This window comes from Salmo salar, chromosome 23 (genome assembly GCF_965601325.2).
Source record: "Salmo salar chromosome 23, fSalSal1, whole genome shotgun sequence".
Taxonomy (NCBI): domain Eukaryota; kingdom Metazoa; phylum Chordata; class Actinopteri; order Salmoniformes; family Salmonidae; genus Salmo; species Salmo salar.
This window is the reverse complement of record NC_138313.1, coordinates 7,148,861-7,169,100: the sequence shown is the minus strand read 5'-3', so window position 1 is coordinate 7,169,100 and position 20,240 is coordinate 7,148,861. Positions and strand designations below refer to the sequence as shown.

Here is a 20,240-nt window from a genome sequence, read left to right as displayed (position 1 = left end):
ATGCCTTCAATTTCTCAAATGGACTAATAAATGCTATTTGAGAAAGGGTATTTTGACTTTCTGACTTTTTTCCCTTGAAACCTCAGGATTGTAGTCCAGAGATGTTTGACAGTTACAAATGCTAGTCTGGCAGGTTCATGTTTCTTTGAGCTAGGGGGGAAAGATTGACTCTTTAAACTGACACAAATTTGGAAAGAGGACAAACTTACGCACGCATGGACACACATGCACACACACACACACACACAGGCCGTTCTGTAACCTGGAATATATTTACTCAGATCCCTACGCTAAGACAACAGCACTAGTCTCTGTTGCTCTACTGTGAGCTTAGTGATAAAAACACACATTCAGTTCAACAGATACTGTGTTATATTAAATCCCCATCACTGCTATAGCACTTCCAGTGACACAGAAAGTTCTATAAAAAATATATTTAGAGAAAGAGGTGTATTTAACAGATTGAACCTGCTGTTACTATGACTGACATAGTGAAGCCGCTTTTTTGAATCAGTGGTTTCCGTTGTCAATATTTTGCATATGAAATGACATGCAAACAAAACCCCAACGGTGGAGGCGACCGTCTTGACAACCCAAACCCCGGCATACAAAATCCATTGTTACCACCCAGAGCATATGGTACAAGATTTGCTATCTAGGTTATCTCAGGAAATGACATTCCCTGAACTGAAATTTGTCCCCACTTCTCTCTGTCTCTACTTTTATCTTCTCCAGTTCAAATGCAGTACCACGGTGTGTCTAGCCTGAGACCGAGTTAGCATAGTTCTCCCAGTAACTGGGTCTGTATCTGTATAGTAGTCTCTCTACATATCCACATTGCTCCCACAATTTTCAAATGCTCTAGCTTAAGAGTCTCTGTTGCCAAGGGTCTGGTTTTCAAGCATCTGCATAGCGTGATTAATCCTATCCCCTCTATGAAGCAGCCAGTTGCAGGCTGCAGACAGACTTCAAAGGCAGCCGGAGTCGCCTCCAGAGACAACACACTGGATCAGTCAGCCCCCACATCACTTCCCAGGATTCAATGCGTTGTGCTAGATTGGTTTGGGGACTCTGCTACGCGGTCGACTTCGTTGGGAAAAGCAAGCCTTGGATTACCCCGAGTGACTAGACTACGCCAATGGCTTCCTGGTTTCCAAAATGATTAACCCCCAAACAAACCACTACACTGTAAGCTCCAGAAAAATCACCCTTACAATGTTATCCCTCCCTATTGACATTACTTCAGCCATCCAGCCCCCACTACCACCCTTTCCCCCTAACCCCCATATCAAATCACAGATTCCCCATTCCTCCCTTCCCTGAAGTCCTGTCCTTCACCAAGACTATGGTAATTGAAGCAAGCACTTCTAGAGTTATATCAGAACCATAATAGCCTGGCGCTCAGCCCAGAACCTATTACAATGTCTGAGCACTAGAGGAGAGGGAAACCAACCTCCTCCATCCACAACCATAAACACCACTAACTGTATAGTAGTATACCAGAGCTGCACTGCGTCACAAACACAATATCATTTATTTCGATTTCTCTACTTGTGTGCTTGAGTGTATGGGCTATTTACAGTCCAGTTCTACGTGGCCATTATGCAGGAAGGATAAGGTGAGGAGAGCAATGATAGGGATTGGGGGAAATTACAGGAGACTGGAATCTTTTTTACCCATAGTCTTCTTGACTCATAGTCAGAGGTTCAGTTACCACATAATCATCACAAACACACCTAGAAACACATTATCAGACAATTCTGACAGGCCTGAACACCTCTTTCCAATGACTACAACACTGTACCAGACCATAAGAACAGGAGAGAGGAAGACAAGCCCTTACCTGTTCAAACTCTCTGAGGCTGTGGGTCTGGAGAGGAGGAGGAGGGCCGTTCTCTGTCTCATTACACAAGAAATCTAGAAAATAGAAAATGAAACACTTGAAAGCTGCAATAATTGTCAGGTAAAAAAAATCATATTTAGTTTTAAGAAAAACACCTCTGGATTCTCACCAGGCCATCACTCAGTCAGAACTCTTAACAGGGTTGTCAGGATCAAGTGAATTGATTTGCACTTTGCAGAAGTGTGATTGATTTGCAAAACAACAGCATGCGTGTGCTGCTATCCTGAAAAGTCACAATCTGCAATTAATTGAATCCCGGCCTTAGTAACGGTGTGGAACTTACGTTGTCTCATTAAACCCTAATTAGTGTTTGAGATATAGTGCATTCAGAAAGTATTCAGACCCCTTGACTTTTTCCACATTTTGTTACATTACAGCCTTATTCTGAAATTGATTAAATACAATTTTTTTCTCATCAATCTACACACGATACCCCATAATGACAAAGCAAAGACTAGTTTTTAGAAACTTTTGCTGATAAAAAAATAATTAATGGAAATATCACATTTACATAAGTATTCAGATGCTTTAGGCAGTTGTTGAGGCACATTTGGCAGCGATTAGAGCCTCGAGTCTTCTTGGGTATGACGCTTGTCACACCTGTATTTGGGGAGTTTCTCCCATTCTTCTCTGCAGATCCTCTCAAGCTCTGTCAGGTTGGATGGGGAGCGTCGCTGCACAGCTATTTTCAGGTCTCTCCAGAGATGTTCGATCGGGTTCAAGTCCGGGCTCTGGCTGGGCCTCTCAAGGACATTCAGAGACTTGTCCCAAAGCCACTCCTGCGTTGTCTTGGCTGTGTGCTTAGGGTCATTGTCCTGTTGGAAGGTTAACCTTTACCCCAGTCTGAGGTCCTGAGCGCTCTGGAGTAGGTTTTCATCAAGGATCTCTCTATACTTTCCTCCATTCATCCTTGCCTCGATCCTGACTAGTCTCCCAGTACCTGCCGCTGAAAAACATCCCCACAGCATGATGCTAACATCACAACGCATCACCGGCGGGATGGTGCCCAGTTTCCTCCAGACGTGATGCTTGGCATTCAGGCCAAAGAGTTCAATCTTGGTTTCATCAGACCAGAGAATCTTGTTTCTCATGGTCTGAGAGTCCTTTAGGTACCTTTTGGTAAACTCCAAGCGGGCTGTCATTAGGGCTGTAGCGGTCATGACATTTTGTCAGCCGATGCAAATAACGGTAATTGACTGTTAATTAACATAAACACACTTAGCATCTCCTGGCTTCCCCACATTAAGGACATGTACATTTTAAAAAGTTGAATAAATCCATGTAATATAGCCTACACCATCACAATAAATCCATTATTTTTTTTAGACAGGTCTAAAGAAACATCAAGAAAATGTAGTCTATTTTAGAAGAACAGAATAGCATGTTAGGTCCTGATCTGGCTATGCCATATGGCTGTGGGCTACACTAGTTCATTTAGCAGACAAGATTTGCTTAGAATTCCATGGCATTATTTTATATTATTTTATAGTTTGAAGAATACAATTGAACATAGCTGAATAAAATAGAAAGGATATTTTCTACAAACGATTTTAGGGAGTGCGCACGTGCTACTACTTGGTGTTGAGCGGTTGACAAAGAAACAGGTACTGCTTTATACTTATTTACGTAACTTTAGTTGTGATACAAATGTAAAATCAATCAAATATGTTTTGATTTTAATACATTCTATGGCTGCATGATGCAACTCTAATGATGATTTGAAAAAAGTCGCATGAAAGACACGAGCTCTGCTTTGTTTTTTTAAACTCAGGCTGTACACACTACATCAGTCACAATTTGACAAGCACTTGATAATGCCTCGAATTTCCTGGCTGCATCCCCTTTGTGTGGCTGTAACGCCCTCCAAAAAAATCCATACCTTTTGCAGCTAGTGGCCGTTGTGCACTTGGGCTGAATATAATCATTATAATTCCCTTCTCCCGGCTACGTGCTGAAGCACCTCTCACTCACATGGCTCTCCGTCACGTGATCGGGTCTTTCTTGAAGGCTACAAGTGAAAACAGACACATCAAGGACGCAACTGCGAGCATCCTTATCCAATTCCGAGGCACATATTGAAAATATTGGACACATTTACTTTTTGTCAGCCAACAAGATGAGTAAGCATAACGAACAGCAAAAGCACTAGCCTATGTCAATCTACTATATTCTTTCTCTCTGTGCAAGAAATAAATATTCCAAACATAGTCTAGGACAGTTGTGGGATGCGATAGACCCAAATTAATACAACCACTAGCATAAAGAAACACTGTTTTAAGCAATGAGCCTGACGCAACAGATCAGAATGTTTAGCTTAAAATGTTGCTGAACTATTAGGCTATTTTTTCAAATTATAAGCGCCGCAATGCGCACACGGCAGTAGGCTATATGCGAAAACACTATTCTCAAAAGTGAACGCAAATGCGATTATGCATGTAATGCTTTTATTAAAAAGGTGCATTTTTATGGTGAAAATGATCTTCCCCCATTTTGAAAAGCGGATCATTATGCTTCATTTTAAGAAGTTGTGGCCCCTTTAGCTGTGATACAAATCTCATCAAAACATTTAGGCCTATGGGCTAGGCTACATCAGGCGTGCAATTATAATTTGAAAAAGTTGCATAAAAGAAGGCACTGTTTCTTGCCTTATGCTGGGCATCATTCACAAGTGATAATATATCATTCACAAGTGATAGGCTAATATAGACACCCATCAGACTATTCTTGATTTAATCTTGTCTTTACATATACTAAATAATATATATGTGTGAAATTAGTTTTGATTTAGAATGGACTATTATCATGCGGCGGAAGTACGGTCACCGTAACAGCCCTAGCTGTCATGTGCCTTTTACTGAGGAACAGTCTTCGTCTGGCCCCTCTACCATAAAGGCCTGATTGGTGGAGTGCTGCAGAGATGGTTGTCTTTCTGGAAGGTTCTTCCATCTCCACAGAGGTACTCTGGAGCTCCGTCAGAGTGACCATCGGGTTCTTAGTCACCTCCCTGACCAAGGCCCTTCTCCCCCGATTGCTAAGTTTGGCCGGGCGGCCAGCTCTAGGAAGAGTCATGGTGGTTCCAAACTTCTTCCACTGTGTTCTTGGGGACCTTCAATGCTGCTAGAAATATTTTGGTACCCTTCCCCAGATCTATGCCTCGACACAATCCTGTCTCAGAGGTCTATGGACAATTCCTTGGACCTCATAGCTTGGTTTTTGCTCTGACATGCACTGTCAACTGTGGGACCTTATATAGACAAGAGTGTGCCTTTCCAAACCATGTCCAATCAACTGTAGAAACATCTCATGGATGATCAATGGAAACAAGATGCACCTGAGCTCAATTTCGAGTCTCATAGCAAAGAGTCTGAATACTTATGTAAATACGTTTTTTTCTGTTATATTTTTTATAAATGTACAAAAATGTCTCAACCTGTTTTCGCTTTGTCATTATAGGGTATTGTGTGTTGATTGATGAGGAACATGTTTAATTGAATACATTTTAGAATAAGTCTGTAACGTAACAAAATATGGAAAAAGTCAAGGGGTCTGAATACTTTCTGAATGCACTGTATCACCCCAGGGCCCTGTTAAGTATTTAGCCAACACGGTACAGTCCGTTACAGCTGAAACTGCTCCAAATGACCTAATGCCAAACTTCTCTTTAAAACGACTAAATACCAGGAACATTCCCAGGAAAACCACGCAGGGATACAATAATGTGTGATTTGTTCCTTGAGAATGGGTGTTTGGCGGATTTTGGAGGGGGGTATAGAATGAGTGGGGAGATGCGGGTTTAGGTCCTGAGGGGCTTAATCACAGAACCATTGGCAGAGCTGAAATTTCTGACAGTTCTTTAAAATCGCAGTAGGAGCTCATTACAGGTTATTAAAGAGCTTTGCGTTGTGTAGAGTGTAGGCTAGGCTACAGAAGATGTCCTGGACCCGGGCCTAAAGTTTAACTGCTGGTACACAGGCCAGGCCAGGCTACGAGAAATTACACAATACCCATTTGATTGACGACTGCACTGTGCCAAACGTGTACACACAGGAACTTGGAAGGGGGGCACATCCAAACACATTCTAACACTTTTTTGTACTCAAGAGTAATTCACAGAGGCAATATTTGTTAAGTGTCTTTAATAACAGCTGTATGGTCTAAACATGTCCTTGTATGGGCTGGGTGGGTTAATAAATAAAGAGTTAAAAAGAGTAATATAGTGAGAGGTGTAAGAGGTGTGTTTGACCAAACAGGAAGGGAGAAAAACAGCAGGATAGAAAGAGAGGGTGAAAAGTCCCTTTAGTGCAAGAAAGAGAGAGAGAAAGAGAAAGAGAGAGAGAGAGACAGTCACAGAACGTGAATGTAATATTGTGTGCATGTAATATTGTGTGCGTGTGATAAACGCCAGTGTGAATCTCCACTTACCAGCCATGTGTCCTATACTCTTGGTACGGGCCTGCCGATCACCAGCATAGTGCCTGAAACAGAGTTTTTTTTGTCAAACGCACATAACATCGAACATCCGGTTTTTATTACCTCGGATAGATTGGAATATAGTTTTACTCACATCCAAAGCTTACAAAAGTGCTAAAACTGTTTGAGCTGAGAGTAGGGCCAGAAAGTATTTCCTAGTCGGGTCACGTGATCAGGGAAAACTATTGTGCCTACTCCCTACTAATGAAATAACACTAGCAATTAAACTAGGTGGAACACAGTGAGCTGTGAGAGTAGAGACTGGGTTGAGCTGAATGTGTTCACACACATGTAGCAAGCACATACTGAACATTACACTTTCTGATTTTCAAACCACACACACACTTCTATTTTTATTTATTTATTTAACTAGGCAAGTCAGTTAAGAACAAATTCTGATTTACAATGACGGCCTGCCCCCGGCCAAACCCTCTCCTAACCTTGCGCCTGGGGGAACAGCTGGCCTGTATAGGCAGCATCTGAGTGTGTGTGTGTGTGTGTGTGTTAGTTCTAACCGTGGAAGAAGCCTAATGACTATTCAGACAGACAGACCACCAGGCCACTACAACAACAACAGCAGGTCTTCCCACAAAGCTGAATTGAAAAAGCCCTTACTCATCAGCACCTGCCATGGGGACCAACAGGGAAGTCTGAGTAATCAACATGGTGAACAAAATAATGAGTATACTTCATTTCATTATTATTACATCAATATAATTTGGTATTTTCCTATGTGTATTGCTGCCACTAGGATTTCTATTTGTCATTAAATGTAGTCCTTCCTATAGGAACAAACTTTCCCAGTAGATAAAACGAATCATCCAATCAGTGTTGTGACTAATGACTAACCAAAAAAACCTGATGACATGGGGTTGTCTGTTCTCCCATGAGAATGATTACTTTGATTACATAATACAGTATATTGATAGCCTTAGATCAACACACAACGCAACAAAGCCTTCAAAACAAACAGAAGCACACCAAACCGCTCAAAGACAAACTGTAAGACTATTCAGTCTAGTCCACATGTACACTCCCCTGCGTATCTATTGAACAGTGAAGCTAAACATTTTTATTTGGCTCTATACTCCAGCATTTTGGATTTGAGATTAAATGTTTTATATGAGGCGACAGTACAGAATGTCACCTTTTATTTGAGGGTATTTTCATACATATCTGTTTTTCCGTAAAAAAAATGTACGCACTTTATGTATGTAGTGCCCCCCATTTGATTGTGACTCTTCAAACTTGTTGGATACCTTTGCAGTTTCTTTTGGTTGTGTTACGGATTATGTTGTGCCCAATATAAATTGTTGGTAAAGAATTAATTGTGTCATTATCGAGTCACTTATTGTAAATAAGAATAGAATATGTTATTGAAAACTTCTACATTAATGTGGATGCTACCATGATTACGGATAATCATGAATGATGAGTGAATAATGATGAGTGAAAAAGTTAGAAGCATAAAGATCATACCACCTCAAAATATTTAACCTCCCCTGTTAATGGTAATGGTGAGAGGTTAGCATTTGGGGGGGGGGGGGGATATTCTCTGTAACTTTCTCATTCGTCATTATTCCCGATTCAATCATGATTATCCGTAATCATGGTAGCATCCACATTAATGTAGAAGTATTCAGAAAAATATTCTATGAGCCAAATTAAAAGTTTTAGCTTCACTCTCCAAATAAATATGTAGGGGAGTGTATATCGTCGGCAGCAGATTGAACACCTTACCTGCCCCTGTACAGAAATCCATTCATATCCAGGCCAAACCAACCAACGGTTCACAGTAAATCAAAATAAAACAGACTTAAAAAAGCACTGGGAGGATTCCACAGGATTCAAGAGGCAGGGTTTCCCGTAATATTCCTCCAGAGCAGTAGTATCTCCTCAATGGCTACTCCAGTTCAGTTGAGATCAGTGTTGTCCTCCTCAGACCTCAGTAAGAGCCAGTCCTGTTCCTGTCCATACCTCCAGAATAGAGACCACAGCCAGGCTGTTCGGCCACACAGCTCCCTGAGGACACGGGGCTCCAGACTGTCATTTGACGTGGCAGGCCAGCCAGAGAAAGACAGGATTCCAGTGAAACACACAGGTCCTCTCCACACACACACACACACAACACACACGGAGGAGTAGTGGTAAACAGCACCAGAGCAAAGGTACACAAACACTCATAGAGTGAGGAAGAGAGAGGGAGGAGAGAGGGAGGAAGAGGTAAAGTGTGTGTGTGCTTCTGGCTCAGCATGAAAGACATATCTGTTCCAGCACACTCCCCACCAAACAGGCACTTCAGTATGAGGCACTGTCTGTGTGTGTGTGTGTGTGTGTGTGTGTGTGTGTGTGTGTGTGTGTGTGTGTGTGTGTGTGTGTGTGTGTGTGTGTGTGTGTGTGTGTGTGTGCGTGCGCGCGGGATGGTTCTTCTATCATTGTGGGGACCTAAAATCTCCCTCGTGGGAAAATTTCCCATGTCCCCATGAGAACAAGGGCTATTTTAAACTTAGGGGTTAGGTTAGGGTTACAATTATGGTTAGGGTAAAGGTGAGGAATATGATTCTCTCATTTTCTGTCCTCTGTTCCACCTTCAGCTGTTGACGTTGACCCAAAGGGAGAGGCGTTAGTTCAGTACTGAGTTGTCAATGCTGACACCGTTTAAATCTGCCGTATGTGCCTAAAGCTGAGAGTTTGTTCTTTATGTATCTTGGTATTGAATTTTTTTACCTTCCATGTACATACAAATGCTAATTTGTTTGTACATTTTTTTTAGATGTTAGGTTTAGGTTAGGGTCAGGGGAAATAAGATCTTGAATGTAAATTCATTTTAGGTCCTGATGAGAACAGAAGAACATAACGTGTGTGTGGTGTGTGTGTGTGTGTGTGTGTGTGTGTGTGTGTGTGTGTGTGTGTGTGTGTGTGTGTGTGTGTGTGTGTGTGTGTGTGTAGTACTGTGCATACACACATCCAGGGCCTTCCAGCTCTTGCTTGAGCAACATGCAGTTAAACCATCAATCCTATTCACCCCATAGCAGAGCACAGAGCAGTAAGAAAACACCTAAGTGTGTATGTGTGTGTATGTATATATTTTGGTGCATTACAACCTGCAATTTAAATTGATTTTTATTTGGGTTTCATGTAATGGACATACACAAAATAGTCCAAATTGGTGAAGTGAAATGTAAAAAATAACAGAAAATAAGTGCATGCATATGTATTCACCCCCTTTGCTATGAAGCCCCTAAATAAGATCTGGTTCAACCAATTACCTTCAGAAGGTACATAATTAGTTAAATAAAGTCCACCTGTTTGTAATTTAAGTGTCACATGATCTGAGTATATATATTCACCTGTTCTAAAAGGCCCCAGAGTCTGCAACACCACTAAGCAAGTGGCACCATGAAGACCAAGGAGCTCTCCAAACAGGTCAGGGACAAGGTTGTGGAGAAGTACAGATCAGGGTTGGGTTATAAAACAATATCCAAAACTTTGAACATCCTACAGAGCACCACTAAATCTATTATTAAAAAATGGAAAGAATATGGCACCACAACAAACCTACCAAGAGAGGGCCGCCCACCAAAACTCATGGACCAGGCAAGGAGGGCATTAATCAGAGAGACAACAAAGAGACCAAAGATAACCCTGAAGGAGCTGCAAAGCTCCACAGCGGAGATTCGAGTACCTGTCCATAGGACCACTTTAAGCCGTACACTCCACAGAGCTAGGTTTTACGGAAGAGTGGCCAGAAAAAAAGCCATTGCTTAAAGAAAAATAATAAGCAAACACGTTTGGTGTTTGCCAAAAGGCAAGTGGGAGACTCCCCAAACATATGGAAGAAGGTACTCTGGTCAGATGAGACTAAAATTGAGCTTTTTGGCCATCAAGGAAAATGCTATGTCTGGCGCAAACCCAATACCTCTCATCACCCCAAGAACACCATCCCCACAGTGAAGCATGGTGGTGGCAGCATCATGCTGTGGGGATGTTTTTCATCGGCAGGGACTGGGAAACTGGTCAGAATTTAAGGAATGATGGATGGCACTAAATACAGGGAAATTCTTGAGCGAAACCTGTTTCCCTCTTCCAGAGATTTAAGACTGGGACAGAGGTTCACCTTCCAGCAGGACAATGACCATGAGCATACTGCTAAAGTAACACTCGAGTGGTTTAAGGGTAAACATCGAAATGTTTTGGAATGGCCTAGTCAAATCCAATTGAGAATCTGTGGTATGACTTAAAGATTGCTGGACACCAGCAGAACCCATCCAACTTGTAGGAGCTGGAGCAGTTTTGCTTTGAAGAATGGGCAAAAATCCCAGTGGCTAGATGTGCCAAACTTATAGAGACATACCCCAAGAGACTTGCATCTGTAATTGCTGCAAAAAGTGGCTCTACAAAGTATTGCCTTTGGGGGGGGGGTGAATAGTTATGCACACTGAAGTTTTAAAAAAAAAATCTTATTTCTTGTTTGTTTCACAATAAAAAAAACATTTTTGCATCTTCAAAGTGGTAGGCATGTTGTGTAAATCAAATGATACAAACCCCCCAAAATGTCATTTTAAATACAGGTTGTAAGGCAACAAAATAGGAAAAATGCCAAGGGGGTGAATACTTTCGCAAGCCACTGTATGTATGTATGTGTGTGTGTATGAAACAAGACAGGTTCAGAGAGGCCGCAGGTAAAACAGGGGATCAGCAAATGATCTCCTCTCCAACTGAAAACAGTGAGCGCTGGATGGTTCACTGCAAGTTAGGCACAGACAAGGTTTCATATCTTTGGTGTCGCTCTAAAGAAACCTTTCACTAAAAATACCTTACGTAATACAGGTGGAAAAACCAGCAATTTATTCTTGACCTTTTATCATGTCTTTTGTCATCGGGCTAAGAGAAGCTATGACTGTCACCTAAGCACGCTATACTGATAAAACCGTTGAGAAGACAAAGGGGTTCATTACACTGGGTTTATGCCATTCCATTGAAATTTTATAAAAACATCAGGGTGTGGTCAGTGGAATAGCTATATGCGGGGAGCAGTCAATTAGATTATGCATATTATGAATATTCTCTCTCTCTCTCTCACTCACCCCCCTCATCCACCCTCTATCCTCTCCTTATCTATCTCTCTTTGTATGTCTGTCTCCCCCCCCCCCCCCCCCCCCCCCTCTGACGCATCTGCCCTCTCTAACTCACATACCTGTCTGACATTCCACAAGTCTAACCAGTGTGGAACAGGGAGAGAAGAGAGGAGGCTCCCACATGCAGCTTGGGCAGGCTCCAGATAGCTATGCCCCTGCTGCACTGCATGTCTGTACAGGGGAGGAGGAGGAGAACATTGTGATTTATTTGCACTGTTTTTGTGCTGGGCTGTTATCATGTTATGTAACCATCAAAACAACTCACTGTGTATATGATTTCATGTGTCTTGTGGTTTTTCCCCCTTCCTTCAACTCTTTCTCTCCTTTCGTGATGTTAGATCGCCGTTGCGTTGCAGACATTGTCATCATCATCATCACTATTGATTTCATCCCAATCATGGTTACACTCCCTGCCTGCAGTGTTTCTGCTGGCCATGGGGAATCTCACACATAGCTCTGAGAAGAGTATCCAATACCAGGTCAGGTCAATTCAGGACAAGAGGTAAGGTGTGAAAAACCACTACTGACCTTTGGTTAATTCTCAGAGACATGATATCATGATTTATTGAACCAACATCGGTTCAAAATGACTGATCAGAATGACTGACCAAAATGACTGATCAGTCATTGCACTGAGAAAGTTCGAATAGTGCAAGTCAACCTATGATCTGTCGTAAGAGAAAGAGAGAGCGAGAGAGAGATCGAGAGAGAAATAAAGAAATCTAAGGAGAGAGAAAGAGAGAGAGGGAGCAATGTATTGGTCTGGCTCTACGACAACAAGGACACTGTAATTACCCTGACCACTTAACCCCCTCCCCTCCCTCTCTTCCTCCCCCATTATTTCCTTCCCCCTCCCTCTTCCCCAACACCTCTCCTACTGTGTTTAAACAGCTGCTCTGAACCAGCTGCTATGACAGCAGCCCACTGACAGACAGAAAACCTTGAGTCACCAAAAGTTTCCAGAAAAAGAACAACTTCCTATTCAAGAAGCTAATAAGTGTGGATTCAGAGTGACACTGCCATGAGAAATGACAGTCTGGACCAATCCCATAATACTATTGCATATATGGCTCTGGTCTGGACCATATAAACAGAATGAGGTTATGTTATTTATATGTGCTGGAGTCAGACAGTGCAGTACCAATATGTTGCCATCAAGCATCGTTAGCAGCACACAAACTTTTTACTACAAGCCCACACACAGCACATGTTTTACTACAAGCCCACACACACACACCTGATCTGAGTACAGTAGATAATATCCTTCTCTGAGTTGAGCTCAGCTGTGTGTCTGGCCATCTGTACCGAATGAAGCCCAGACAAACAGACGATGGGATGGCTCGCGTAGCGCCTACTGATTAGAACCAGCTAGGTCTGTTACTGCTACCTTCCCTGTGTTGATAGAGGGGGAGATGTAGCCTACTGTCTAATTCCTTGTGTCACATTTTAACAAGCTGTTAATGAGAGCTTTTAACACTTCCAATGTGTGGCGCTCCATACAGCTGTAATGGGTGAGAGCTAGCTACGATGACAAGTGCACAACAACAAGGTTTGCATCAATGTTAGCCAACTGTCAAAATGCAAACTTGGCAGTTCAATAAGTACCACTGATCTGTTTTCAAACCAGGTTTAATTAAAATGGGTGGGGGGAGGGGAGTTTTGTCATTAATGGAAACATATACTCCTTTGAAGTCTGATGACAGCTATCACCTATAGACCCTACAACCAATCAACTAATTGATTTCTTGACTGATATAGGCCCTAGACAAGGGGAACAAGCAGTGGATAGGCTAGTAGTGCGGGCCAGCCAGGACACAGGTTCTAGGTTCCAAGATTAGCTGGTAGAGGGGCCAGACCAGGTCAAAGTACATCGGAGATCTAATGGCCACGGGTTAGACAAACAGACCCTAAACCTCCCCTCTAGTACTGACAACACCAGAGTGAATACACATTCACCATCGGAACAGCATGACCTGAGTGTTTTAGCCCAGTGTGCCAGTAAATTATATATGGCTTAGGGAAGCCACTATCAAAATGATATTAATGTTCCTTTTATACAACAATGCATCTGTATAATAATGCAACATTATTTGGAATATAGTGTATGCTACCCTTTTAGATTTGAACAAGGAAAGTAATGACAAAAATGCAAGAGATCGTTAGCAGCTTCAAAACGTCAATAATTACAACAGGAAACACTCTTCATGTAGCTTCCAAACTTGCACAACCACATTGGGCACAATCCTCTATGTAATATTAATGTTGATAAATTAGGAGAACATTATTGTTCTGCATTTCAGAGTCCAACATGTATCATTTTGAAAAGAGCATCTTTGCATGAAAAAAAACGAATTGCAATGCACTCACAGATGACTTTGTAATGCAATGAATATCTGCTCAGTTGAATCATCAATCATATATTTACAGCATTGCAATGACTGATTAGATGGCATAGCCTACATTACCTTTCAATTCCTATCAAAGTGCTTTCTGACACTGTCCAATCCATACTGATTTTTCACGGGGGAATCCTCACGTTGGAATCTTCCTGTTAATAACCATTAATACTGTATCATCCCAACTGAATCTCTCCAAGCAAGGTACCGAATATCTCACGGAATCCGCGAAATGTTGTACAAAAGCGGCTGATGCTTTCAGTTCGTTATAATTGATCCGTAGCTGCCAGTGGCCCCCACGGTCCAATAAATGCTGGCTGATTTCGCATGAGTCATACTATGCACTTCGTCTGTGCACGTGCACCGAGATCAAAGGAAGCCGGACCCAGGACCCAGTCCATTCGCGCGCGGGCGAGGACCATTGCGCGCATGACAAAGACTCATCCATGAGAGTGCAAAAAAGGATCACATGTTTTCAAATGATATTACTTTTTACTAGTTCTATGAATTAAATGTTATAATAACAGATCTACCTTTACATTTGACAAACATGGATTTCGTACTAGGCCTAATGTATGGCTATGTTCCTAAATTAATGTTAGTCTATAAGCTTTTACTGCTCTGCTCAGTGTTCCTATGCCTACCTTTGCATTCACAGACTCAAATCAAATCGTATTTTTTATCATGCTTCGTAAACAACAGGTGTAGACTAACAATGAAATGCTTACTGGCTGGTCCTTCCCAACAATGCAGAGGAAAAAAAGAGAAATAATAGAAAAATAAGAACATGAGGAATGGAATAAATACACAATGATTAATAATAACTTGGTTATATACATGGGGCACCAATACCGAGTCGATGTGCAGGGGTAGGCCTATGAGGTAATTGAGGTAGATATGTACATGTAGGTAGGATTAAAGTGACTAGGCAACAGGATAGACAATAAAACAGTAGCAGCAGCGTATGTGATGAGTAAAATTAGTTTGTGCAAAAAGGGTCATTGCAGATAGTCCGGGGGGGCTGTTGGTTAATTATTTAACTGTTTGGGTGTTGGTTCCAGACTTGGTGCACCGGTACTGCTTGCTCTGCGGTAGCACAGAGAACAGTCTATGACTTGCCTTCCTCTGACATCCGCACTGAGCTAAAGGCTACAGCTGTCGGTTTCAACGAGAGGGACACTAATATGGAAGCTTATAATAAAACACGCTATGGCCTCCGACGAGCCACCCAACAGTCAAAACATCAATCCTGGATGAAGACTGAATCCTACTACGCCGGTTTTGACGCTCGACAGATGTGTCAGGGTTTGCCAAACTATCACGGATTATGAAGGGAATCCCACAGGTGTTTGTCAGACCAGGAGACATCCTGAAAATCGCTCTTCAGAAAAATAGTTAAATATGGGTAAAAAAAAAGAAGCTCATCCCTGTCAGTTTTATTGTCCAATCATGTTGTTTTCTCTGTGACTGTGTATAGGAAACCCTCCTAGTCCTTCTTAAAAATATAATTCATATGAACAAGTAGAAGGTTCCTGCCACTTGACAGGGTTTTCAACCTCCCCAAGGCCAGGAGTTTTTTCGGGCAGAGTTTTAAAGCCATGGGACCTGATTAGAAAAACGTATTTTTTGCTACACCAATCTGGGACATTTGGTGCTGTAACGCAGACGCTGGGAGTCAGGAAGAAAGTACAGGGGGGGAATTTAATAATAAATAGAACATGGAACAATACAAAACAAGAGTAGCATCTGGACTCATACCGCCTGGGGAAAGAACCAAAGAGAGTGACAGATATATGGGAGGTAATCATAAAAGTGATGGAGTCCAGGTGAGTCTCATGAGGCACAGGTGCGTGTAACGATGGTGGCAGGTGTGCATAATAATAAGTAAACTGGTGACAATGAGCGCCAGAGAGGCGGATGGGAAGTGACTGTCACGTCTACTCCCGCTCCTCCTCTTTGGCGCTCGTTGTCGCCAGTTGTCTAATCATTGTGCACACTTGCCACCATCGTTACGTGCACCTGCACCTCATGACACTCACCTGGACTCCATCACTTCTATGATTACCTCCCCTATATCTGTCACTCCCCTTGGTTCTTTCCTCAAGTGTAATTGACTCGATGGGCGTGAGGTCATAAAACCCCCCACCATACCTCTTCCCCTTTGCGGGAGGGAGAGATATCTCTGTAGAACTGTGATCCACTGTAACCTGATCCTCAGAGGCATTACACTCCCATTGGTTCTTTCCTCAGGTGTTATTGACTCTGTTTGGGTTTCATGTCTACGTTTTTCATGTTTCTTGTTTTGTACCATGTTCTATTTCTTTATTCAATTATTCACTCCCTGTACTTGCTTCCCGACTCCCAGCGTACACGTTACAGGTGCCACCTCTGCTCCCACCTGTCTGTTTCATGTCTCGGGTAGCCTGCGAAAGCAATAGTGGATATAATGCAATCATTTTGTAATATTTCCATATTCTAATAATTCATGTGTTAACATATCCCCACGGTCCGTGCCATGGTGAAATGTTGTCACGTATACTCCCTCTCTGGCCTCTAGTTCATCAGGCTGCTGATTATCCCGCACACCTGTCACCATCTCGCGCACCTGCGCCCCATGACACTCAGCTGGACTCCATCACCTCCTTGATTACCTTCCCTATATCTGTCACTCCCCTTGGTTCTTTCCTCAGGTCTTATTGATTCTGTTTTCATGTTGGTGCGTTGTTTGTGTTTTGTGTTCATTGTTTCTTTTATTTATTAAAACACTCACTCCCTGAACTTGCTTCCCGACTCTCAGCGCACTCGTTACAAACGTGCACTCCTGTAGATCTGAAATGCTGGCTGTGACCTGGACTTAGGGGTAGACAAAACATAGTAAATGTAAATCTGTTACACTAAAATTAGTATGATAGATTCCATTTCTTATGGTTTGTATTAATTTGTGGATGTCCATCCATTTCGTATGATAAATTCCAAATTACAATTCCTATGATATGTTAAGAATTGCAAGTTGTACAATACGTCATTTGCAATACTTTATTACAAATTGTAATTTGTTGTGGCTAACGTTAGCTAGGTGGCTAGTGTTAGCTTGGCTAGGGGTTAGGGTTTAGGATAAAGTTAAGGTTAGGATTAGGAATTAGGGTTAGGGTAAGGGGAAAGGTTAGCTGACAAGCTAAGTAGCTGCAAATGAGCTAAAAATAGTAAGTATATGCAAAGTTGCTAATATCCTCATGTTGTCCGTGATGTGATTCAAACATCGTACCCATCCTCCCCTCCTTCATTTTGCTCTTAAGTAACCTTGCCTTACTTTAAAGGACCCTTCCCAAAATAATAACACAAGGAATAAATACACAATGAGTAACGATAACTTGGCTATATACACAGGGTACCAGTACCAAGTCGATGTGCAGAGGTACGAGGTAATTGAGGTAGATAATGTATGTACATATAGGTACTGTAGGGGTAAAGTGACTATGCAGCAGGATAGATAATACACTGCTGCTATTGTTTATGTGATAAGTCAAAAGAGTTAGTGCAGAAAGGGTCAATGCAGATTGATTAACTATTTAGTAGTCTTATGGCTTGAGAGGAGAAGCTGTTCAGGGTCCTGTTGGTTCCAGACTTGGTACATCGGTATCGTCTAGTCTTTGAGGCCAGGCTGCAACAATTGGATGGTGAAACTTGCCAGCGAACCAGAAAAGCAAGGCGAAGCAATTCATGCCTTCTTGAAAGTCAGGACAATCCTTGTCCTGCAAAGAAACATAATTTGTATATTTGAAATGTTTTATTTTGCAACCAGTAGGCATTTATAATTAAATGTGGAGTGGAACTTTATAGTCACATGCCCGCGTACCTTTAAAGATTTTTGGCAATCATCATATATATATGAAAAACACAGTTTCCATCATCATTTGTCGCAATCAAGAAAGTTTGACAAAAGGAAAATCCACCCCTGATGAACGGATAAAAATGTTGTTGATCTTTAGAAGATAACACCTATATCTGCCATTTCCATTACAAGATTTTTTGAGACATTGCTTTTGTCAAATAAACCTGGGTTGATGTAAACCTGCGTAGTGACTGAAGGCAACAACAACATGTGCAGTAGGTTGTGTGTGGATCGATGTCGGTGCTATATAGATTTTTACATCACAGCTATTGATTTAGCCTACAGGAAATACACTAGAGTAATTACCATGGCACAGGAATCAGGTCAGTTGGTCAGTCATCTGCACCACAAAAACAGAAAGAAGTCTATGTATATGGAAGTGTTACCAACTGGGTTCAAAGCTGGGTCTCCCGTCGCCACAAGGGTATTTTAGCCTACTGAGCTAAAGCCTAGGGATTATTCTGGAAGCTATTGCACTTCTTCGGGTCTCAGGCAAGGTTACGTCACGTGTGGTGTGCGTGGTTTACCGAACCTCCTCTGTTAAAGAAGCAAAGATATTGTGTTGTGTTTCGATTAAACTGTGATAAATAGGAGCTGTATACTGTAGCTGTACTGCTATCATTAGAGTAAGAAGTACTCCATCACTGCCACATCTTGATGCTTGTAAATATTCAATAATCTAACACTGAAACCAAAGGGATGTTGCAAGCGTTTCTATCTATTGCTAGCTGCAGTCCTTGGATATCATTATTAAACCAAAAATAGCATCTGTGTCTTTCCCCTTCCTGCACACTCATAAAGAATGGAGATATGAATAAGTTAGAGGTTCTGGGGAAATAACAGGAGACTCGAGGAGACTAGGTTACATAACCGTAACAGAGCAGGGAACTGCTGGACTCTCTCTCACTCTCTCCATAACTTTTAGACTTTCAAACTTAAACTATTCCAAAGTGCACAAGCCAAGCACGCAAAGACACACACACACACACACTCATAAATATCCTACTTGCATAGTGATTTTCCCTCCATAGCGTTATTACACTCTCTAGAGCCCAGCTCATGATGTATCCAGCTGCAACTAGTATACTGCATGTATAATAGGGCAGTTTTGCTCTACACATTGGCCCAGTGCCCTGTCTGTAGAGCCATTTACTGTGGATGTAAACACAGTCAGTCAGCAGTTAGTTCCTGTGAAAAGTCCCATTACTTAATGATAATTCATAGGTATTCACATCTCACTTCAGTTCCAACTCTTATTAGGCTTGGGCTGAATCACTTGAATTCAGGTGTGTGTGTGTGTGTGCCCTGTGAGTGCATGCGTGCGCGTGAAGGCATGTGTGTGCCTGTAATATCACGTTTCCCTTAGTCTGCCATCAGTCCTGCAGTTTGTTTGAAGTTGTCATAATAGTCTGTGACACATATGACAGGTCTGACATTTTCACATGACTTTTAATATTACACCATTCCTAACATACCCCTCCATTGAATTTGTTTGGTTACTTATCAGTTCTCTTGTTTCCGTGGAGAACCGTGTGTGAGGAGGTTGTCATGTGGCAGAGGTCTGTGGCTGGGAGTTGGCAGAGAACTCACCAAACAGGAAATGCATCACATTCCTTCCTGCTCCCCTCGGAGCAATGCAAAGACTCCATGGAGCACTGAAACACGCGCTGTCGCTCACCATGCACACGCACACACACATGCACACATGCATTCATACACGCACACATACACGCACACAGCACATACTCACCCCTTTTGCCTTCAGAACAGTCTCAATTTGTTGAGGCATGGACTCTACAAGGTGTTGAAAGCGTTCCACAGGGATGCTGGCCCATGTTGACTTCAATGCTTCCCACACTAGTGTCATGTTGGCTGAATGTCCTTTGGGTGGTGGACCATTCTTGATACACACGGAAAACTGTTTAGCATGAAAACCTCAGCAGTGTTGTAGTTCTTGACACAAACTGGTGCGCCTGGCACCTACTAACATACCCTGTTCAAAGGCACTTATATCTTTTATCTTTCCCATTCAACCTCGGAATGGCCCACAGGCAAAATCCATGTCTCAATTGTCTCAAGGCTTAAAAATCCTTTAACCAGTCAATAAAGGATCATAGGAGTTTGCCTGTATTCACATGGTCAGATTATGTCATGGAAAGAGCACCGGTAAAGAAGTGAATTAATAATTCGTAAGTGATTTATAAAGATCTACATTAATCATCAACTGATGTATTAGTAAGTACAGTTAAAGTCGGAAGTTTACATATACTTAGGTTGGAGTCATTAAAACTCGTTTTTCAACCTCTCCACAAAGTTCTTGTTAACAAACTATAGTTTTGGCAAGTCGGTTAGGACATCTACTTTGTGCATGACACAAGTAATTTTTCCAACATTTGTTTTCACTTATAATTTACTGTATCACAATTCCAGTGGGTCAGAAG

At 42.0% G+C, this 20,240-nt stretch overlaps 1 protein-coding gene across 3 annotated transcripts in view; it reads right to left on the bottom strand.

Annotated features, from left to right (window-relative positions):
- The window catches only part of LOC106584009 (myomegalin), a 116,807-nt gene extending 102,540 nt beyond the window's left edge, over nucleotides 1-14,267 (bottom strand). The window contains exons 1-3 of one of the 3 annotated variants that reach the window (XM_014168750.3): nucleotides 13,977-14,267; nucleotides 6,326-6,378; nucleotides 1,844-1,917 (exon numbers count right to left, since the gene is read on the bottom strand). In XM_014168750.3, coding sequence (XP_014024225.3) covers nucleotides 1,844-1,917; nucleotides 6,326-6,378; nucleotides 13,977-14,020 — 171 coding nt within the window. In that variant the 5' untranslated portion in view covers nucleotides 14,021-14,267. Of the gene's footprint in view, nucleotides 1-1,843; nucleotides 1,918-3,782; nucleotides 3,905-6,325; nucleotides 6,379-8,113; nucleotides 8,681-13,976 lie in introns of those variants that run through there. The other 2 variants (XM_014168752.3, XM_014168754.3) reach the window with 2 other exon arrangements.
- Between the last annotated feature and the right edge of the window lie 5,973 nt (nucleotides 14,268-20,240).